At 33.4% G+C, this 25,053-nt stretch overlaps 1 protein-coding gene across 5 annotated transcripts in view; it reads left to right on the forward strand.

The window, feature by feature from the left end:
- drosha (ribonuclease 3 drosha) overlaps positions 1-25,053 on the forward strand; it is a 144,633-nt gene that overhangs the window by 77,986 nt on the left and 41,594 nt on the right. For all 5 annotated transcript variants that reach the window (XM_085821014.1, XM_085821018.1, XM_085821017.1 and 2 more), the window contains 3 exons: positions 655-793; positions 7,646-7,866; positions 24,841-24,943. In XM_085821014.1, the coding sequence (XP_085677140.1) occupies positions 655-793; positions 7,646-7,866; positions 24,841-24,943 (463 nt within the window). The remainder of the gene's footprint in view (positions 1-654; positions 794-7,645; positions 7,867-24,840; positions 24,944-25,053) is intronic.

Raw genomic sequence — 25,053 nt, forward strand, 5'->3', positions numbered from 1 at the left:
TTGTTGTAACTTTTGTTGCTGTTTAGGTACTTTCACAAGACAGCAGTTTGAAGAACCAATTCATACTTTTTTTTGCAAAACATGTTCGTAGCTTTCCTGAAACATACACGTTTTTTGTATCTATGGTTTTAAGTACAGAATTTTTTTGGAAGCTGCATGGTTTTGGAAATGGTTGAAGGAATATTTAATTATTTTCTGATATAAAATATAATCATCAAAATCTCCAACTGAAACTTTATATCAAAATTTGCATTCGTCTTTATGGAATACTCTGAAAAAATTTGTACTCTCGGAACCATTGACAATCTAAAATCAACTCTGAGTTCAACATTCCGGAGTGTCTATAATATAATAAAAAATTCATTTTTTATGGTCTTATTCATAAAATTACCATAGGAGAATTGTGTACAGTGTTAGACTATAATTTATGGTATTATTTCTCAGATTTGTATGCCTTCACTTTTTCTCTTAAATATGAAATTTTTTAATTTTTGTTATTATTTTAATGCTTGAAATAATTACTGTTTTAGTTTAGGAACTTTTTATGTAACTTGGATGATCTGAAAGTGTATGTACATAAAAAAAATCTCATTTTTAACTGTTTAATTGATAATATTAAAACATTTTGCTTATATATTTATTATGATATTGTAGCTTGCTCTCACTCACCCATCCTACAGAGAAAATTTTGGGACAAATCCAGATCATGCTCGTAATTCGTTGACAAATTGTGGATTACGGCAACCTCAGTATGGTGACAGAAGAATACATTACATGAATACACGAAAAAGGGGTAAAACATATTAATGAAGTTTATGTAAACTGCTGATGTTTCATAATAAATGAACCATGCTGTAAATGAAATGGCGGGAATTATCTGCTGATATTTTTTTTACTTTTATGTAACTGAAATATGATGAAGTGTCACATAAGGAAGTTTGAAGCAATATAAAATTGTGTACTTTAATCTTGAGCTAAGGGCTTTGTTGCCATTTCATTTATATATTTCTCACAGTTAAAGTTCTGGAAAGAAATGGATTCAATTATCAGTTAATAATTTTGCAGTTTTACCTATATAAATGTGATAAAATGCCATTTATGACTAAAGTGATAAAAAATGTTCTGCTTTAGGGAATTTATAATTGTTTCATTTCCATATTTAAATAATTTTTTTTACCGCAATGAGAAAATTGAAATTATTAGTTAATAATTTGTAATTGTTGGGGTCTCGTCCCCAAATAACACACACTAAATAAATTCGCTGGTTCGATTCTTTATTAATTCTCATAATTAATTACAATTAACTCATAGCTGTGACCAGCCCTCTTACACCGTCGATGGCGATTCTCAAACTCGTTAGATCATCACATTACAGATGCGCATGCGTGGATTACATTACAGATGCGCAGGCGCGAACATGCCGCCCCGCGTTGCAATGCTTAGCATTCAACTATTGTAATTAAGATATAGCATAAAAATTAAACAAGTATATCATAAACAATTTTGAATAAGTACTATTACATAAAATCATTATTATAATTAGACATTTACCATATACATCAGCGTACAACTCAAAGCAATACAATATAACATTTCAGTTACATAATGACATTTTATGTGAAGCACATTCAATACTGTACAATAACTATAAAGACAATACTCATTTTTGTATTGGTAAGACACATAATTTGGTAATTGGTCGTTTGAAAGTTCCAGTTTGAGTTTTTACATTACACACATGAACCTTTCCATCTTTATCATAAAATACTTCTATTATACGACCAACCGCCCAATTACAACAAGGCAAATTATCTTTAATTAAGACCATGTCTCCAACTTGTATATTGGTTTTAGAACTTTGCCATTTAGATCGATTTTGTAAATGACTTAAATAATTGGAGTTCCATTTTTTCCAGATAATTTGTACTAATCTTGTGATCTGTTGCCACAGTTTTAACCTGTTAATGTTAACTTCCGTGATATCTGGCTCAGGGATCGAATTAATTGCTCTACCAATTAAAAAATGCCCAGGTGTTAGAACCTCTAAATCATCAATGTCCGAAGACAAGGGTGTCAATGGTCGGGAATTTAAAATTCCTTCAATCTGAATCATAATTGTTAAAAATTGTTCAAATGTCAATTTTGCATTACCTACGACACGTTTGAAATGGTACTTAAAAGATTTAACTCCAGCCTTCCAAAGGCCTCCAAAATTAGGTGCTCTGGGAGGGAGAAATTTCCATTCGATATTCTCAGAACTCAAATAACCAGCTAAAAGCTCATCTTGTTCGTTCACTAGTTTGTTTAACCTCTTTAATTCTGCATTTGCACCTACAAAATTCGTAGCGTTATCACTAAATAGTGTTAAACTTTTACCTCTTCGTGCAAAGAAATGTTTCAAGGTAGCTATTAATGCTTCAGATGTTAGATCAGTTATCAGCTCTAAATGAATGGCCTTAGTAACCATACAAATGAATATACATACATAAACGTTTTGATACATACCTTTTCTATGATTTTTTGTATTTAATTAAGAATGGGCCACAGAGGTCAACTCCAGTACAATTGAATGTAAGATTAGCTGTGATTCTTTCCTTGGGTAAATCACCCATGATTTGCTGAGCTACAATGGGATTAGCTTTAAAACATATTATACAATTTTTTACAATTTTTCTACAAACATTTCTACCACTTACAATCCAAAAATTTTGTCTTATATGATATAACAAAGATTGACGACCCACATGCAAATATTTTAAATGATAGTAATTAACTATTAACTCTGTTAATTTATGTTTAGAAGGCAGAATAATAGGAAATTTTTTCTCATAAGTTAAATTGCTATTTTTTAATCTACCTCCAACTCTCAACAGTCCATTACTGTCAATGAAAGGGTTAAGACTTTTAATAGAACTATTTCTTGGAACAATACCTGATTTTTTAAGATCATTTATCTCATTTATAAAATACTCACCCTTACTAATTTTATTAAAGTTTCTTCAGCTGCTCTCAATTCTCCCACTTGTAAATTACCTACCTGTTTTTGTTCTTGCTTACAATTCTTGTAAAACCTAAAACAAAAACTTATAATACGAATTAATTTTAAATACTTATTACTGCAATTCAATAAAAAATTTTCACATTCAATTCAAACAAAATTTTTCACATTCAGATTTAAACTTGTAGATAGTTCAGAATCATCAAAGTTTTTAAGTTCATTACTGTCCTTTTCAGCAATTGCTTCAGGTATAACTCTTATAGGGTACTCATCCTTCATTAAGAAGTCAGGCCCGTTCCACCACAGTTGACTTAGTTGCAGTTTTTTGGCAGACATACCTCTAGATATGAGATCTGATGGGTTTTCTTCAGAAGCGATATGATGCCATTGTGCTATTTCAGTCAGATCCTGTATCTTTGAAATCCGGTTTGCGACAAATGTCTTGAGCAGGTGTGGCTCTTTGTTGATCCATGACAGCACAATCATAGAATCGGTCCAAAGGTGGATAGTAGTAAGCTCCAATTTTAACGATGATTTCACTCGATGCATTAGTTTAGCTAATAGCACTGCTGCGCAAAGCTCAAGTCTTGGGATTGTAGTCTTCTTTAGGGGGGAGACACGCGATTTACTGCACACCAACCTCACTGATGTACGGTTTGTTGCTGATGTTGCTTTACAGTAGATAACTGCTCCATAGGCGGCCTCTGAGGCATCACAGAAACCATTTAATTCAATCTTGATTCTATCCGGTAATAAAATACATCTAGAGACTTCAATGTTGTTCATTAGCTGCAAGGTAGTGGAGAATTCTTTCCATTCTTTAGCCTCCTTTTCTGGCAAAACATCATTCCAGCTCAATTTTAACAGCCATAATTTCTGCATAAATATTTTTGCTACAATTATAACTGGAGAAATTATACCCAACGGGTCAAAGATGCGAGATATGACGGATAACACTTGCCGTTTCGTAACCTTTACGTCGTCTTCGATTTTAACGTTGAAGCTCAAACAATCTCCTTTTGACTTCCATAAAATACCTAATGCTTTAGATTCTTCTGATTTACCAAAGGGATATGTTTTGTCGTTTGTTTGACACAGTTCAGTAGCATTACTACACCACTTATGGAGTAACATACCTCCACTCTTCAAAATGCCTATTAACTGATTTTGAAGTTCTAACGCAGAACTTAGCAACTCAGCTCCAGATAGAATATCGTCCATGTACATGTCTTCTCTCAGTACAGGTGCTGCTAAAGGAAATTTATCTCCTTCGTCCTTTGACAGCTGTACAAGTGTTCTCATTGCTAAAAATGGTGCACTCACAGTTCCATAGGTAACGGTAGTTAGCTCAAAGTTTTTAACTGGCTTATCAATGCCTTCTTTCCATAAAATCCTTTGCAACTTCCACTGATCTGGATGGATAGAAATAGCTCGATACATCTTTTGTATATCAGCAGTGAAAGCAAAAATATATTTCCTGAATCTCAGCATAATTGAGAATAAATCATCTTGTATCACACCTCCATTATACTGTATAGAATTTAGAGAGTTTCCTTTGCTTGTCAAAGAAGAAGCGTTAAATACTACCCTCAAGGGAGTCGACTTACTTTTCTCTTCTCCCCTATATACTCCAATATGAGGAATATAATATGAACCTCGTTCCTCCTCGCTTTCACTCACCTCAACCATATGTCCTAACTGTTGATATTCTTTTAAAAAATCTGAATATAATTTTACATATTCGGGATTCTTTACTAAGCATTTCCATAAGGAATTTAATTTACTCGTTGCAATTTGTTTAGAACTTCCTAAAATGTCCGGATCCTCCTTTAATGGCATTTTAACAACGTACCTACCGGTTTTATCTCGTGTATAATTTTCTACGAAATGTTTCTCACAAATTAAAAATTCTTTGTTTTTGGGTTTATCAGTTTCAATATTTTCTAATTCCCAAAATTTTGTAAGATTTTTATCTAAGTTGTCTTTTTCCTTTATCAACCCACAATGAACCCTGTTTCTAGTCTCTGTTGGAATATTTCCAAACACGATAAAACCAAAAACTGTATCTTGTAAAATAAGATCAGGATTATTCATTCAAATTTGACTCGGTTTCAAAAGTTCATAAAAAACTCCCGCTCCCAACAACATATCTACTCTTTCTGGGACATTAAATCCTTCATCTGCTAATTTTAAATTAGGAAGATCTTGCACTGAAATTTTAATTTTGCGCGAAGGTGTTAAATCAGCAGTTATTTTTGGAATTACTAAAAAGTCCAAATTCTTTATAAAAGTTCCTTCTTTATTACATATCGAAGCATTAATTTTATGCTTTATTGTTAAAGTAGCATCATTTATTCCCGAAACGGAAATGTTTGTTTTTTCTTTCTCTAACTGCAAATGCTCAATAAAATTCTGTGTCAAAAAGTTCGACATACTGCCCCTGTCCAACAGACACTTCACTCTGTGTTTTTTCCCCTCGTTATCAATTAGAAAACATACGACTGTTGAAAGCAGAACTGTACTCTGTTTATTCGAATAATTGCTAATAAATGCCTTTTGAAAGAACTCCTACGCATTAACATTCAAGGTCGATGAGTCATCTCGTTTGGGAATGTTGCAGGCAGATACATTTGTTTTGTTTTTATTTTGTTCCGTTGAAGAACATTCTTTCTCCTTTACAATATTATTTACTTTCGGAAAGTGAATAGTTTTGTGGTGCCGTTTTTGACAAAAACAAGAATATTTCGATGGGCAATTTGATACTGAATGCATATGTAGACAGTTAAAACATAATTTATTAGATTTCACAACCTGTACTCTTTCTTGTACCGGTAATTTTAAATACGATGGGCATTTTGCCAATCCGTGATTCTCATGGCATAAAATACAGTTCTCTGTTTTAACATCTGATAAAAACACTTTAGCTACACTTTTTGAGCTATTATACTTACGATTAACATGAGAATTCTCAGTAAGAGGTTTTCCTCGTGACGTGAAATATAAATCTATTTCTTTACATAACTCACTAGGTGAAAACCATGAATCACCTTGCCTCACAGCAATGTGAGAAGCTGTTCCCGTATCTAAAGATTGGTATAACCTATCTGAAACTATTAGTTGTTTGAGGGTCTCGAAGTCAGTTACCTTCCTTAATTTTAAATAATAATCCCAGGCAGTTATTAAGCGAGAAGCAAACTGCACATGAGTTTCATGTGGTTGTTTAACAGTTTTTCTGAAGTTTTCTAAACACGAATATGGTGTTGGCTGAAACTCCTTCAGAACTACTTCTTTAACATTTTCATAATTCGCGATATCCTTATCATGTAAATAGGTTATTATATTCGAAGCTTTGTCTCCTAACAGATTTAACAGAATTTCTGCTTTATAGTCCTCCGAAACATTTTTTGTAATAAACGCTCGTTCTAATGACGAAAAGAAAAATCCCCAACTCTCAGGCCATATAGGAATTTTTACAGTTAAGGTTCTGATACTTTTTATTAATTGATCTAGTGACTCTGATTTTGTTTCGGTTTCGCTTACACCATCAAGTTTAGTTTCTGCTTTAAGCTTAGCCAACTCTAACTCATTCTTTGATCTCTCAAGTTTTATTTTTTCTAACTCGACAAGTTTTTGCTCGTTTTGCTCTTCCTGTTTTCTATTTTCGATAATAGAGTTTGCTATCTCTTTTACTAAATCTTGTTTAGTTTTGAAAATTTCACTATTCTCAATAACATCAGTCAAATCTGTTATAGTCATTTTTTCATCAACATTTAGATTTATTTCTAAGGCAATAGGCCTTAAGTCTTCTTTTTTAGCATCCTTAAATAACATTGTTATTTATAACAGAACAAGCACAGAAAGTACAGAATTAACAAGAGAGGAATCACTTACCTCTGCAGTGATTCACTTTTGATGAATATCCGTATCCCAAATCAGCGATATTCGTTGAAAAGAACAAGCTGGGAATACTGGCAAACACAAACACTCCTGTGTTCTCAAAAACGAAACATTATTCACGCACAATACTCACGCTCCGGTTGATTACGACCAGATATGTTTGGGTCTCGTCCCCAAATAACACACACTAAATAAATTCGCTGGTTCGATTCTTTATTAATTCTCATAATTAATTACAATTAACTCATAGCTGTGACCAGCCCTCTTACACCGTCGATGGCGATTCTCAAACTCGTTAGATCATCACATTACAGATGCGCATGCGTGCATTACATTACAGATGCGCAGGCGCGAACAGTAATTTTACAGAATAGAATGAAATATAATTTTAGAAATAGAAATTTGGAATAGAATGAAATATAAGTGTATTAAAGATGATGAAAAATGTTGTATCTTACTTTTTGAGCTAGTGATTTCAAACCATTTCATTTTTATATTTTATGTAACTGTAATTTTACTTAAAATGCCTTTGCTAAATTTGTAATAGCAGCTTAATGTCAAGATTAATCTCTACTTCAACTATAGAACCTCCATTTCTTCATTTTCTAGTTTTTATGACATTTACTATGCTTACTTTTTTTTAGTTGTTCATATATCAAATCTTTACATAATTTTTTTAGTTTATCAATCTCAGTCATTCTTTTGCAAGTTTTAGCACAATTTTTTATAATGACGCATTTTAATTTCTAGGTATAAATACCTTAATCAATATCATGTCAAGGTTTGGTAGTCAGAAAGAAGCTATTTCTAGTATTAACCATAATGAAAGGCTAGAATTCCTTGGGGATGCTGTTGTTGAGTTTCTTTCCAGTATTCATTTGTTTTATATGTTTCCTGATCTAGAAGAAGGAGGTCTAGCAACATATCGAGCTGCAATTGTACAGAATCAGCATCTGGCTGTATTATCAAAAGTTAGTGAATTAAATTCTTATATTTTGTGAGAGCTATTTTTTCATGATGCAATGTGTTTGATACTTTTTGGTGCATAGATTGTACTAAATGTTAAATTTGGTGCAAAGTATAACAAGTGTTAGGAATATCAACTCTAAAAATAAATACAGCACTGTAAAAAGATTGATTATTTAAATAAATCTAAAATAAGCGGAGAAAAAAATTTAAAAATACAAAATGTATTTTACTATATGAATTCAAGGTCGCACAAGATGTACAAAGTTATTGATTTCATTTAACATGCTAAAAGCATTTGTGCCTCCTTATGCAGTTGCTAGCAAATGAATTTCAATTAAGTAGAAATTAAAAAGATAACAGATATCTGTTGCACAATTTTACACTTCAATATTGATGCTTTAAAAAAAAAATATTAAAGCAGCTGAAAATTTTAGAGAGAAAACTGTTGGATAAATGTTCATTTTTTCCATTTGTTGTTCACAATGGTATTATTGTATAGCTATGTATATTGTGAAATAAACAGGTTACCATAATTGAGCATACATGACTCGCATATGACTAATATCTCTTTAACCAAAAAAAGCTGTACTTTTTTTATTATTTTCATATATCTTTTTAGTATAATCACCAAAATATACAAGTATTGATTATATTTTTGTAAAATGTTTAATACTTTATTTTTCTGTTTTATTTCTTTTTCTCTCTCAATATATGCAGGGTGTCCAAAATTTTTTTGCAAATTTTTCTTTTCTTAATATCATCTTATATGTGTACTACTTCCAATTGCAGTGTTTCTTAAAAGATGATAATGAATTTTATATAAACATTTTCAATACTTTCATTTACAGTGTTTCTCAAAAGATAATAAATTTTATATAAACATTTTCAAGTGTAGGTAGGAGGCCTCTGTAAAAAAACCATAATGAAAGGTAAACCATTTTTGCTTCATACAGTTCTCAAAGAGCAAAAATTCCCATTATTGAAGTATTCCTTGTGCTATATAAAATTAATTTAAAAAATATGCCTTTACATGCACAGTTCTTAGAGATATTCAATAATAAATGTATTGATTTAAGTCATTTTTCAATCCCTGTTAAGGATGTAAATCACTTTAGAGCAAGTTAAAGAAGCAGTGTTTCTGCTTTGGTGGTATTAATAATTCCATCCTGGGTAAAATAGCATTTGTTATAAATTTATAAAAAATATTCTGAAGTAATTGAAAAGCATTTTATTTAGTATTATGCATATATATTGGGGAATTATTTCACATTTCTGAACTTCTTTAGGATTTAAATTCAAATTTCTTAAAATTGTTTAGAAAATTTTAAATTGGAATAGGGATTTGTTCAGAAATGCAAAATTGGTGAAATGTGATCATCATGAATAATCAGTGTTTATATGAAGAAATTCCCATACCCCTTGATAGGTTGGGATCTTTCTATGAAATCAACAAGCATTCTCTTATTTTCTTTTTTAATTAAGCATTGTAATTGTCACTTCCAGTTTTATTAATTACAAATTCCAGCTTTAATTTCGTATTAATACTCATTTTTACTATCTAAATTTCACTTTACATTTCCTAGATAGTTTTTCATTTAGATATTATCTATTAAATTAAATTTTTAATCTTTGCAGCGAAATTGCAGGATTTTACTTTTTAAGTCCTTAAATAAATTTTGAAATACATTAATTATAAAGTTTTTCTTGCTTGTATTTCTTTACAAAATTATGTGTGTATATATACAGGTGAAATTCCTTATTTGAAACGCGCACCATCTAGCGACATTTATTCCGAGAAAGGGGGGTGGCGCTCATTGAAAAGAGAGGTATTTAACATTTTATGTCATGTAGGCTTAGTACCGATCATGCAGTGGACAAGAGAGGAGCATGCGTTCGCTGTGGAGTTGTACTTTTCAATCCATATATTGGCAATCCATGTATCCATACATTGGCAATCCATGTATCCATACATTGGCATTTTCATCCATATAAGTAGACAGTGGTGCAAATATTAATCCATGCAATTTTCTTTCATGAAAAAGTGCATGCAGAGCCGTTCTTGACAATATGCCTCATGATGCCCTTGTGTTCTTTAGCGTTAAGGTTCATTTTCATCTTTCCAGTTGCAGCATGCATTAAGCAAAACATGCGATAATGGAGTGGCAGGAATCCCCGAGAATTTCATGAGCAGCCCCTCTTTTGAGGTCGCTGGTTAGACTGTATACTAAAGACAATTTTACAACAACAACAACAACCAATTTTATTTCGTGGACTGTATCATAACTAAAATCTAAATAGAAAATGATAAATTCCCGACCATACGGGATCAAAACATGTATGCTGTGCTAGGAGTTCAAATCTTAACTAACTGAAATTGCGCAGAAACAATGCGCTGTACATAACTTTTATTGCCGCGTAGGAGGCAACATACCACCCCACGTTGCAATATCTATGATATGCAAACTAAATCTAAGCATATAATTCAGTATCAAATGCTAACAATTCAGCTATTCATTTTTTTAAAGCAATAATAAAGACTTAAAAGTTAGTAAATAATTTACAGAATGAAATAAACAATTCAGAAAATTCTATAAAGTTTGAACATTTGCAAATTTTTTCAATAATTATGGTAAGTATATCAGCATTTCAAACAGTAAAAAATATTGACATTTTTCATCAAAATTACCAAAATATAAGTATAATAAAGAACAATGTATATTTTATTAACAATGAAACTTAATCCTTGAAGTTATCCTCAATAGGCAATAAACAAATTTTTGATATTGGCCTTTTAATTGGACCAAACTTTGTGTTAATGACTGCTACTCATATCTTACCATCTTTACCAGGAATTGTCTGATCAATTCTTCCTAGTAACCATTTAAATGAAGGTAACTGATCATCTTTAATAATAACCATTGTATTTTTCTTTATATTGTCCTTTGAAAAATACCCTTTCTTTCATTGTTGCAAGTGATTAAGATAGTCAGTTATCCATCGTTTCCATATAATCGGTATCATTTTAGTTAATTTTTGCCATCTTGACAATCTGCTTTCTGACAAGTCTAAAATTTGAGGTTCTACAATTGAGTTTATGGGTCTGCCTATTAAAAAGTGACCTGGCGTCAAGGGTTCGTAATCTGAAGGTTCAGACAATAAAGGAGAAAGAGGTCTCGAATTTAGTATTCCTTCAATTTGATCAATTACGGTTAAAAATTCTTCATATGTTAGTTTTGCATCGGAAATAATTCTTTTAAGATGAAATTTGAAAGATTTGATTCCGGCCTCCCAAATTCCACCAAAATTAGGGGCACGAGGAGGAATGAATTTCCAAGAAATATTTTCAGATGCCAAATACTTACCCAAAACTTCATCAGGGACAGTATTAAAGAAGCAAGTTTCTTTAACTCTTTGTGAGCTCCTACAAAAGTTGCATTGTCACTAAACAGACATGAGCTTTTACCTCTATGCGAAAAAAAAATCGTGTTAAACATGCAATAAAGGCTTCAGATGTTAAGTCAAATACTATTTCTAAATGAAATGCCTTTGTAACTAAGCAAACAAAGATTGGTATATAAACTTTATGTAAACTACCTTTCCTTTGATTTCTATATTTGATTAGAAAAGGGCCTGCGAAATCTATCCCTGTGTTATGAAAGGTTAGATTTGGATTTACACGTTTAGGAGGTAAATCGGCCATTAATTGATCTGAAATGATAGATTTATCACAAAAACAAATTAAGCAGTCGTGAGCTGTTTTTCTAGCTAAGTCCTTGCTACCAATGGGCCAAAACCTTTCCCTAACAAAATGTAATAATGCTTGAGGACCAGCATGAAAATTTTTCAAATGATAATGAATAAATATTAGCTTGGTAAGCTTATGATTTTTTGGCAATAAAATTTGATGTTTAGAGTCATAATTAACTGTGGCATGAGTTAAGCGACCACCCACACATAATATATCTTTTCCATCTAAAAATGGATTTAAAGTTTTTACCTGACTTTTGATTACTTTCTGATCTTGAAGTGATTTAATCTCCTCTGCAAATTCTATTACCTGAACCATTTTTATCAAGTGCATTTCCGCATCTTGAAATTCAGTACTACTAATGGGGCCTGTTTTCTTCACTGGACCTTTCAGATTGGACAGAAACCTGAAAATAAGACTTAAAATTCTAATTAGTTTAACATAATTATTTGTTAATTCAAAAAAGGTATTCCAAAACAAGTTTAAATTGCAGTTCAAATTAACATCTAAAGGTTTTTTAAGTTCATCCTGATAAGCAGGAGAATCTATGAGAGTCTTTTCAAGTTCAAATAAAGAGGCATCACTAAGTTCGTTCTGTTCAGGACCATTCCACCACAAGGAAGATGTCACAAGTTCATGAGGATAAGCACCACAAGAAATCAGATCTGCCGGATTATTTGCTGATGATACGAGCTTCCAGTGTCGCGGCTCTACTAGTATTTGAATTTTGGAGACTCTATTTGCAGCAAAGGTCTTCAAAAGATGAGGATAAGTCTTCAACCATGACAGTGCTATCGTTGAATCAGTGCACAGAATGATGTCATCTAAATGCATCTTCAATGAGTTGCTAACTTTCGAAATCAGATGAGCCAGTAACAAACATGCACAAAGTTCCAATCTGGGAATAGATAAAGTTTTCAATGGAGCCACACGAGATTTGCTGGCTAGTAGATGAGATGACGAGCCATGATCTTCATCGACACAAATCAAGTAGACAACTGAACCATAAGCGGCTTCCGAAGCATCTTCATATCCAATGAGTGAAATCTTGCTTGGATGATTGGAGAGGATGCAATGATTAATTTTGATGTTTTCAACAGCCTTTAAATTTGAAACTATCTGTTGTCATTCGTGAGCAATAGTTGCAAAAAGTGGTTCATCCCAACTCAGTTTTTGAACCCATAATTTCTGTAAAAATATCTTGGCTTTGATTACTGGACCAATCAGTCCTAAAGGATCATAAAGTCTGGCAATTGTCGATAAAATGTCTCTTTTGGTATATGATGATTTCTCCTTGATTGAGACTTTAAAGCTAAATTCATCCTTCTGAGAATTCCATGTAATGCCTAAAGCTTTAACCACATTATCACTTTTGGAGGAGAATGAAAGCTCAGAGCTTGTAGAAATGCTATCCAATAGTTCAGGAAAATTAGAGTTCCATTTGTGCAAAGTCATTCCACAACTATGAAAAAGCTGTATAAGCTGATTTTTCAATTCCCTTGCTAAGTTTGATGAACCAGAGATGACATCATCAACATAACAGTCTGACAAGATAGCTTTGGCAGCTTCAGGATATTTATGCATTTCGTCATGTGCAACTTGCTTTATGCATCTAATGGCTAAAAATGGAGCACTTTTAGTACCATAAGTCACCGTTTTGAGTCTATATGTCACAGGTGAGTCGCTAAGGTTTCTCTTCCATAAGATTCGAAATAAGTCTCTTTGGGATTCATCAACTAAAATTTGCCAGTACATTTTTTTTATATCCACAATAACTGCAACTTGATGTTTTATAAATCTCACAAGAATATCAAAAGTATCTTCTTGGACTGCTCCCGCTAAAAGTAAATCATTCAAACTTAAGCCATTTGAGCTTGGGGCACTAGCATTAAACACAACTCTTAATTTTGTACTTGACTTCTCTGGTCTATATACTCCATGATGGGGGAGGTAATATTCAAGTTTTGGTTTTGAATTATCATTGACCCTTTCCATATGGTCCAAATTTTCATGTTCTGTTATGAAATCTTGATATAAATGTTGCAATGTAGCATTTTTGCTAAGTCGTTTAACTAATTGATTGAGTCTAATGTTGGCTAAGTGCTTTGAATCCCCTAATTGTTCATCTTTCATAGGCATTTTTACGATAAATCTGCCATCTTCATTTCGTAAGTGTCTTTGAAATGTTGTTCACGGAATTCTTCTTTTTGGCTACGAATTGGCTTTTCTTCACCAATATTTTCCACTAACCAAAATTTTTCTACTAATCTATCAATATTAGCAACATTACCGAGAAGTCCACAATAATTCTGACAATTTTCAAGGGATGTTTTCAAAGAACCAGTAGCTATATAACCAAACACAGAATTTCTGAAAACGAGTGATTTCGTAGAAGATTTAAATTGTCCATTAATAAAAATGTCATAAAATATTTCTGCTCCTAAAAGCAGATATATACTAGATGGAGTGGCAAATTCTGGATCAGCCAAACTTGATGTATTAGGAATATCTATATTTTCAATATTTAATTTTGTAGAAGGTACTAAATCTGTGATTTTATTTACAACTAAAAAATTTAATGTTTGAAATTTGCCCATTTAAACTGAAAACGGGAATATTTATTCTTTCCTTTTTTAAATTTGCACGCTCACAGAATTCATTTGTAGCAAAATTTGACATTGATCCTGAGTCCAGAACAGCTCTTGCTTTAACGAATTGCCCATAAATATTTCTAACCCAAACAATCGCAGTTGAAAGGAGAACAGTTTTATTTTTTGAAAAAAGACACGCCGTTAAGGCTTTTTCTGTTGATTCATTGCTATTCAAAACAGCCTAATTTTTGCGGTTCTCTGGGGAGGGCGTAGTTTCACTTTGCTTTCCCCCACTTGCTGCAGACGACATGGAAGCTTCATTCCGATGAAGAAGTGAATTATGTTTTAATTTGCAAACCGAGCAAAAGTGTGTAGACTGACAGGAAGTTACTTTATGATTTGAATGTAAACAATTAATGCACAAAGAAAGCTTTTTAACCATTTTGTATCATTCATTGGATTCAATGCTAGAAATGTTTCACATATAAAAACTGTGTGATTATCTCTGCAAACCGGACACATAAATTTATTATTATTATTCGTTTTTGTCACTAATGATCGAACTTTATTTGGAGGAATGTTGTGTTTTGTTTTTGCAAATACAGTTTTGTTTTGCATATTTTCTAACATGTGGCATTGCTTTTGAAGAGATGTCATGAAAGAATCCCATTCACATAAAGCATTACTATTTAATGACATTTCAAATTGCTTACGTGATTCTTTATCTATTTTATTGAGAATAATATTAATCAGCAAAGCTTCGCTTAATTTATCCATATTTAATTCCGTAACTTTTAATGCTCTTAAATGTTTCTGAACTTTATCAATTAATGAGCATAAATCTTTAGGATTTTCATGAACTATTTTTTCAATAGAAAGTAATTCATTGATATGAGAATTTACAACCAATCTCTTATTATCATATCTTTCTTCAAGTGTCTTAAATAAGGAAGAAAATGTATCATCTATTGTTTGTATCTTTGCATTACCAATTAAACAAGATTGTAAATAAAACAATTTCTGAGAATCTGTTAATTGTCTATTAGATGAAATTAAAGCTACAAATTGGTTTTTAAATAAATTCCAGTCTTCGAAATTGCCAGAAAATTTAGGTAATGTTATTTCAGGTAATTTATAATTCAATGAATTACTTCTTGTTTCTGGGATACTATTATTTGCATACTCATTATTTGCATTCTTACTACATAATGAAGTATAAAGACATTTCAGGCTTACCTGAACATTGGTAATATCCATCTCGATTTCTTCAAAAGTAGCTTCGATGTCTGATATTTCTTCATCTTTGCACACTTCGTAATAATCCAAGCGAAGTTCATCAATTTGTTTATTTAACTTGTGTACTTTTTCTTGCAATACTTCTATTTGTTCGAAACCAAAATCATCACTTTTTCCCACTGACAGACGACTTTAATTTAGTTATTTGCGCTTTAATACTGCCATGTTTTCTGTTCAACGTAGTTATGTCTTCATTAGCCATTTTTTTATTCTAATTAGCTGTGGCTGACCGAGACCAATGTTTTGAGGTTGCTGGTTAGACTATATACTAAAGACAATTTTACAACAACAACCAATTTTATTTCGTGGACTGTATCATAACTAAAATCTAAATCGAAAATGATAAATTCCCGACCATACGGGATCGAAACATGTATTCTACGCTAGGAGTTCGAATCTTAACTAACTGAAATTGCACAGAAACAATGCGCTGCACATAACTTTTATTGCCGCGTAGGAGGCAACACCCTCCATACAGAACATGTGACTCTTTGGTGTGCATTGTCCAGAATAAGCATCATTGGACCATGGTTTTTTGGAGAACATTTCTGTGGACGCCTACGGGGCAATCGTCAGTGGCCAGCGGGTTCGCCTGATTTAACCCCGTGTGATTTCTTTTGGTGGGACTATCTGAAATCTGTAACGTCCAAAGAACCTGGCTCAACTGAAGAACAATATTCAAGCTGCTATCGACAACGTACCTGTTGATATGCTGGTAAAAGTGGAAAGAAACTTTAAAACTTGGCTATCTCAATGCATTGACCAAATTGGAGACCATCTTAATGATATTATTTTTAAACCATAATAAAAAAAAAAAAATGTGTCTCTCTGCACTTGGGAAAAAATTAAACTGATATCGCTTATAACATTTGTGTTATTCATTTTTAAAATAATGTAGTTTCCCTGCCGCATCCTGTATATAATATTTTTGTAAAGAAATATATTTATGTGTGTGTGTGCATGTGTAAGATATGAAATATGAAAGAGAATTATTAACTTTAATTAAAGCAATCTCCTTTTTATTCCCCATTTTAATTTAGCTACCTCTCCATCCTGCCTGCTACTACTACTAATTGTTATAATATATGAATCTAAAATGCATCTCAAAATTAATATGCATCATGCCTTTTATATAGGTATATTACTACCTTATATATAGGTATATTTCTTTTTAAGTCCTTTTTAAGTAAATTTTGAAATACATTAAAGTTTTTCTGCTTATATTTCTTTACAAAATTATGTATATATATATATACATACTTGCCAACCTATGACACTCAAAAATCAGGAGATTTTTTTAAGAAATCAGGAGATTTTTCACAATGTTAAAAATACTTTTTAAATGATAAAAATATAGTTTTTAATGATGAATTAACTTTAAATAGTTACTAAGTCTTAAATGCAAGCAAAACAAAAATACCTTAGACATAAAAAACATTTTTATTACTTGCATCGTTAAAAAAAAAAAAAAAAAAAAAAAAAAAAAAAAAAAAAAACCGACGACACTTTAAACAGTTTTCATACAAATGTTATGGACAGTGGCAGATTTTGCTTTCATTAAGAAAGAAGCTTCATAATTTTGTTCATAGCAATTGCCACGTAGGCCTGCTTTCGCTAATAAAAGATCTAAATTTAGTCCTCATTTTCGCAACAACACTGAAAATCCTCTCACACTCTGCATTACTATGGGGAACTGTCAAGATGGCCAACATAATTCTAGAGAGTTCACTATATTTTAAAATTCCATCAGCACCTTCCAATTTTCCAATTAAACTCCACTGGGTGTCAATCCTAGCTGATTTTATAACTTCATCCAAGTTTTCGAATTGTAAACTGCAAAATTGCGACTGCAGTATATCAGTAGCAACATCAATATCGTCATCTTTCATGACTAAACGAAGTAACACAGGAAATCTGTTCAAAAAGTACTTTATATCAGAAAAAGATGCATTTGCTAGAGCAGAAACATCAGCAACTTTAGCATGCAAAATCAGTTCATCGTTGACTGGGAATTTATGTAGTATGTAATCACATACTCGACAGAAGTAACTTCTAACATGAAGATAAAACTTATTTTTGTCTTCTTCTGAAAGTTCTTCCACTACTTTTGTAGTTGCAGCTCCTATTACCAAATCTTCATCTTTCTTCTGATTTTCTGTTTCACCATAAATCACATCATATATAGAATTACAAGACAAAACACAGACTGGTTTTACAAACTTTGATAAAGTGTCTTTGATCAGATCATAAATCATTGATTGCAAAACATGAATTAATGGAATTCTGCTTTGTAGAATTGCGTTAAGAACATCGAATAATGGCAAAATGAATTGTAAAAAAGAGCAAAAAGCTTTGTTAAGGTCCGAAGAAAAAAACATAAATATTCGTTCTTCACAAGATAAACTTACAGTAATCGGAAAATGTTTCGTGTGTTGAGCAATTTTTTTCATTTTGAGAGAAATTTGTATCAGCTTTACGCTTATATTTTGCAGTATTATTTTGAGAACTGCCAGTTGAATTGCTGAAAGATGCAGAAATTACTTTATTTTTCTCAAACTTATTTTTAACAATGGAAGTAGTAACTACATCTCCATTTACTTTAGGTACTTTATAACTTTCAATAGAGTCTTTTATCTTAACTCTCGAAGCATTTACTTCTTCTTTAAAAAATGCAAGAAGTGGGTTCCATTGATCGAGGATTCTAGATAAGCATTTCTTTAAAGACAGCCAGCGTGTACACACATGTTTCAAAATTTTTCTTATTTCAGTATTATGCAGCTGTTGGAACTGTTTCAATTTTTCCTTTCTTTTAGAACTTCTTTCAAGATAATAATAAATATCAACAATGTGTTCATCCACATTTAATGGTAAAGAAGCTGCCCCTTTTTCAGCTGCTAAATTTAAGAGGTGACAGGTGCACCTCATTATCTGCAAATCTGAATTTGCCTTTCTTAAGATGCCTGCAACACCAGTCTTCCAAGCCTACCAATACTGGTGCATTATCAGCACCAAGTGCTAAGCAATTATCCAGAGGGCCTGCATTTTCTTTTAAAGTTTTAATAATTAGCTGTGCTATATTAAAGCCTGTCGAATGTCCTTCTAAAGTGGGGACAGAAAGTAAACTGCACTCAATTTCTGAAGACTTTGGATTAAAAAAAGGAACAACAATTGGATACAGTTTTGAATCGGTATTATTGCTTCCATCCATAGAGAGGCAGAACGGAGCTGTTTTAATGCAATCAATAACTGAAGATTTATTTTTCAAACCCATTTCTTTAACAATTGCACCTGTTTTGGTCCTTGCACTTGAGTATTTCTTAGCGATTTCACTATCGGGAAACATTTTTCTAAATAAAGCTGCAGCGTGATCCGATGCATTCAGTGGCAGGTTGTGCTCCAGTAAAAAGGCAGAGAACAGACATTCTGCATTAATCACTTTTTGGTGTTTTGTTTCCGAAGAAAAATTTAATTTTTCGTTTTCTTCAAAATAACTCATGTTGTCCTTGTGTTTTTGTGTACGCATATGTTTGAAAACATCTGCCCTTCCACCATGCGAAATCGAAAAATCGCAACGACAGATGGTACACATCGCAAATTTATTACATTTCCTTGAAGAAATAATGGAAGGAAAGTCAACTGTGTACGATTTTTGAAACGTGCACGAGTATTTCACCTTTCTCGCATACATAACAAAAGACGATAATTTCTAAAACTATTTCCCAAAGGCACGTGTACTCATATAACTCAGGACAAGATGAATGAAATAACGAAAGAACATCCAAATAACGGCCCAACGGCCAAAGAATCTTCTTTGAAACGGCCTTGAGCTTGCTTTGTGCTCATTGGCTAATATATGCCAGATGACACGCAGTGGAGCTCGATGCCCATTGGAGAACTGGCGAACGACGTTTCTGGATACATATGCTGTCACTCACAAAGCAGAAATTCTCATCTGATTTGCAAGGTTTTATTTTAGATATAATCTAGAGAAAATTCAGTTGCTTTCAGACGTCCAAAATCACTTTTTTTTTTTTTGGTTCATATAACGAAGTATTAAGCCAAGTTCCATAAAAATTGTGAGAAATATTAAGAATAAGAAAAAGTCGGGAGAAATATATTGTAAATCGGGTTGGCGGGAGAGCGGTCGAAAATCGGGAAAGTTGGCAACTATGTATATATATATATTCGGTCTACCAGGAAGTTCTGTTCATTTTTGGAATAAAACAAAATACAAATTTCCCTTACAGTCAATAAACTTAATTAAATAATATAATTGCCATTATTATTAATGAATTCTTGCCAGCCTGATGGCAATTTGTATATCACATTTTTGAAAAATGTTGTATCTTTTGATGTGAAAAATTGAACCAGTATTATTATGTGAATATGGTGGATGGGCCAGAATTTCCCGTTCTGCAATTTTTTAACGAGTTCCCAAATTAGAATGTGGCGTAGTATTATCATGGTGCAGTATGATGTCCTTCCTATTGAACATCGCCGGCCCCTTTTTTTTGGCCTGCTGTCTTTAAATTATCCAGTTGCTGACAATACTTCTCCATAGTGAGCTATTCGTTCGGTTTTAAAAGCTCATAATGTATTCGTCCTCGAATGTCCCACTATACACACAACGTTCTCTTATTCAGAGTTAAATTTGGTTTTAGAGGTGGAAGGACTAGGTTTTCCAGGTTCACTATATGCCATTTTCCTTATGATGTTTTTGTAGGTAATCCACTTTTCATCCGATTCAAGAAGGGCTCGATTTTGTTCCGAGGATGCAGCGATGTGCATATGACAACTCGGTCATCCAAATTCTTCTGACTTAATTCATGTACCACCTATTTTGAAAATTTCCACACAATCCTACCTTCCTTATATGGTCCGAAATGTTTTGCTGAGTGGAATTAAGCCTTTCAGCGATCTCCGATGTTGTCAGAAAAGGATCTTGATCCAACAGGGTCATAACAACACTCTCGCCGATCAACGATGGTCACCCAGAACGTGGCTTATCAGAAAGGTCAAAATGACCTGTTTTAAATTATTTTAACCATCTTCTGCATGTTCCATCAGAAACTGTGCCTTCCCCAAACACTTCCAATAATTTTCTACATGCTTCTGTAGTATTTCATCCTTTTTGAAATTCGTATAAAATACCAGTGGCGTAAATGAACTTTATTAGTTGTCATGGGTACACTATCGCTTCACACTTAAGACTAACCTGAATCAACTTTGGTTTAATTAATTTGCTACATCAGTATCTATATATTAAGCGATAAAAATAGAGAGCCAAACATGCGTCAAATAAACACATGCTTATGTGTCGAAAACTGTTGTCATAAAATGGACAGAACTTTCCGGTAGACCAAATATACGTATATACGAATGTAGTCAAAGTGCCTTTTTGAGTAGTATAATTACTGCCATCCTTTAATTTCCCGACATTGAAAATGCAACATCAAGAGTGAGTGGCCCAGAAATTATGCAAATTTCAAGGTAGACACACATCACTGAGTTATGCGAATGATACGAAATGTTCAGCTCTCCACACGTTGAAGAAGATTTAAGGAAAAGAACCTGCAGAATGTTCAATTTTCATGCCATTATTTCTCTATGAAAATCGTCATAGGAAATTTGTTCTTGTTTCAGAGGATGTGTGTAATAGCAGAGCAGAGTTGCCAACTCTCCCGATTTAAGCGGGAGACTCCCGCTTTTCGACCGCTCTCCCGCCAACCCGATTTATGATATATTTCTCCCGACTTTTTCTTATTCTTAAAATTTCTCACGACTTTTATGAAACTTGGCTTAATACTTTGTTATATGAATAAAAACAAAGTGCTTTTGGATGTCTGAAAGCAATTGAATTATTCTACATTATATCTAAAACAAAACCTTGCTAATCAGATAGCTTCTGCTTTGTGAGTGACAGCATTATACGTATCCAGAAATGTCATTCTCCAGTTCTCCAATGGGCTTCGAGCTCCACTGCGTGTCAGCTGGCATATATTAGCCAATGAGGACAAAGTAAGTTGTTATTTGGACGTGCTTTAGTTATTTCTTTCATTTTGTCCAGAGTTGTGTGAGTACACGTGCCTTAGGGAAATAGTTTTAGAAATTATCATCTTTTGCTACGTCTGCGAGAAAGTGAAATACTCGTGTACGTTTCAAAAATCGTACACAGTTCACTTTCATTCCATTATTTCCTCAAAGAAATGTAATAAATTTGCGATGTGTACCACCCGTCGTTGCGATTTTTCGATTTCGCATGGTGGAAGGGCGGATGTTCTCAAACATGAACGTACGCAAAAACACAAGGATAACATGAGTTGTTTTTAAAAAAACGGAAAATTAAATTTTTCTTCGGAAACAAAGGACCAAAAAGTGATTAATGCAGAATGTCTGTTCTCTGCCTTTTTACTGGAGCACATCCTGCCACTGAATGCATCGGATCACGCTGCAGCTTTATTTAGAAAAATGTTTCCCGATAGTGAAATCGCTAAAAAATACTCAAGGTCCAAGAATCAAAACAGGATCAATTGTTAAAGAAATGGGTTTGAAAAATAAATCTTCAGTTATTGATAGCATTAAAACAGCTCCTTTCTGCCTCTCTACGGATGGAAGTAATAATACCGATTCAAAACTGTATCCAATTGTTTCTTTTTTTGATCCAGAGTCTTCAGAAATTGAGTGCAGTTTACTTTATGTTCCTACTTTAGAAGGACATTTGACAGGCTTTAATATAGCACAGCTAATTATTAAAACTTTAAAAGAAAATGCAGGCCCTCTGGATAATTGCTTAGCACTTGGTGCCGATAATGCACCAGTATTGGTAGGCTTGGAAGACTGGTGTTGCAGGCATCTTAAGAAAAGGAAAATTCAGATTTTCAGATTATGAGGTGCACGTGTCACCTCTTAAATTTAGCAGCTGAAAAAGGGGCAGCTTCTTTACCCATAAATGTGGATGAACACATCGTTGATATTTATTATTATCTTGAAAGGAGTTCTAAAAGGAAGGAAAAATTGAAACAATCCATCCAAGTCTTCATTCAAGTTTTCTAATTGTAACAGCTGCATAACAGCAGTTTACAATTAGAAAACTTGGATGAAGTTATAAAATCAGCTAGGATTGACACCCAGTGGAGTTTAATTGGAAAAGTGAAAGGTGCTGATGGAACTGTAAAATATAGTGAACTGTCTAGAATTGTGTTACCATCTTGACAGCTCCCTATAGTAATGCAGAGTGTGAGAGGATTTTCAGTGTTGCGAAAACGAGGACTAAATTTAGATCTAATATTAGTGATGACACATTCGAAAAACTTTTATTAACAAAATTATGAAGTTTCTTTCTTAAAGAAAGCAAAATTTGCCACTGTTTATAACATTTGTACGAAAACTAAAGTGTCTTTTTTTTTTTTTCCTTAAACGATGCAAGTAATAAAAATGTTTTTTATGTGTAAGGTTTCTTTTTTTTTTTTTTTTTTTTTTTTTTTTTTTTTTTTTTTTGTTGCTTGCATTTAAGAATTAGTTACTATTTAAAGTTAATTCATTTTTAAAAACTATATTTTTATCATTTAAAAAGTCTTTTTAACATTGAGAAAAATCTCCTGTTTTTTTAAAAAAACTCCTGATTTTTGAGTGTCATAGGTTGGCAAGTATGGCAGAGAATGCCAGGTCTTTGTCAATGGAGGAAATTCCAGCAGACAGACGATTTTACAAGGAGCATGGTGTACAGACTGAGAAGGAAGGGTTGGTCAATACTGCAAGCCTCAGCTGACACACATCTGTATGCACCCACAGTGGAGTGGCTATAGCAACGATGGTTAGAACAAGTAAACATGGCAAGTTCAAGGGGTGCCATTGCAGCAAGAGTGATGTCGCATCCTCTAACAAACGGTGGTGCAGCTGCAAGCCACTTCTACTTCTATTCTGCAGCATGTTCAAGACACCCTTGGTGTTCCCATATGAACCAGAACCATTTGCTGTTGATTGGTGCCTAGTGGCCTGCATTTGTGGTGTACGTTAAGAAGACTGCCATTGACCCCGCATCATAGGCAATCTGCAATGGTGCCGTGTTCAAGTGATGTGGACTACAGAATGGCGCAGGGTTGTGTTCTCAAATGAGTTACATTTCTGTTTCATGTCTAATCCGGCAGCGATTGTGAAACTCTCCCACCGCTCGACAATGCTGCATCATGGTATGGGGTACAATTGCATATGATTCCATGTCACCTCTAGTTCATATTCAGGGCATTATGAGGGCCCAGGTCCAACGATATGTGGATGATGTGCTGAGGCTGGTGACGCTCCCCTACCTTCAGGGAGTGCTGAATGCCCTTTATCGGCAGGATAATGCCTAACCACACACTGCTCGTATCAGCCAGTGTGCTCTGCCAAGGTGTACAGATGCTTCCATGGCCACTGTTCTTTCCTGATCTCTCACCAATCGAGCACATTTGGGATGTAATTGGGCACCATTTGCAGACCCTGTCATTGCTGCATTCAGAAGACGAACTGTGGCAAATGATTATCAGGAAATGGAGAGCCATTCCTCAGAACACCATCCGTAGTCTCATTGACTCTATACCAATACATATTGCTTCATGTATTGCTGTCCAAGTTGGTCCTGCAACCTACTGAGCTGACGCTGTTTTCAGTGTGTATTATGCCTATCATTTTGAAATAAAGATTACTTGTTCTTCATTCCCGTTTCCCTCTGTTTGCCAGCCCACCAGCGGCCGAGCGGTAAAGACGCTGAACACTGGTAGTTCGGTCTGAGGTTCGAATCCCGCGAACGGGCTGGCTGCATGCGCGTTTTCGTGGTTTTCCCCATGTGTAACGTGTATACGAGCCAGTTTCCCTTAGAAAGTCCTCCATGAAGGCATCCCTCCCTTTAGGCAGATAGTCCTCGTGTGCTTTGCCATAATTGAATAATCCAATCCAATCCCTCTGTTTGCCAAGTTTCATCACTTGCTGGCCACTCCTTCTTGGTATTGCATTTTCAGTATCGGGTAGTGTATGTTTAGAAGTTTCAACTGGCTCAGGATTACTTCAGAAACCATGGGTTCCTATTCAAAATCTGCTATTTTAATTTTATTGTTTGCTCTTTATGTATGTGAATAACATTTAGCTTCATCCTATATGTTTATGCTAAATTTTAAATAGAAGTTTTTCTGGAGATTTTTATAGTAAATTCAATTCTTGAAAAAGTCTACAGTACATATTTGATAAAGCCTGCATTTTATGAGCGAAGGGTTTTTCCCAATTATATTTCTCTTCAATTACTTTATTAATTAAATTAAATTTGCTTTTATCATTCTTAATCTTGCATTTTATTTATGCCTTATCAGAAACTTCAGCTGGAAAAATTCATGTTGTATGCACATGGTTCCGACTTATGCCACGATTTGGAGTTAAGACATGCAATGGCTAATTGCTTTGAAGCTCTTATGGGTGAGTATGTATTAAACACAATTTAACTACATGTAAAGGTAATTATGAAACTCTAATACATCTTAACATCTATCTTAAATCATTGGTTCATTTACAATATGTAAATCAAA

The sequence above is a fragment of the Stegodyphus dumicola genome, chromosome 7 (genome assembly GCF_044657685.1).
Source record: "Stegodyphus dumicola isolate Sdum_Otavi_A_Nest chromosome 7, ASM4465768v1".
NCBI classification, from domain to species: domain Eukaryota; kingdom Metazoa; phylum Arthropoda; class Arachnida; order Araneae; family Eresidae; genus Stegodyphus; species Stegodyphus dumicola.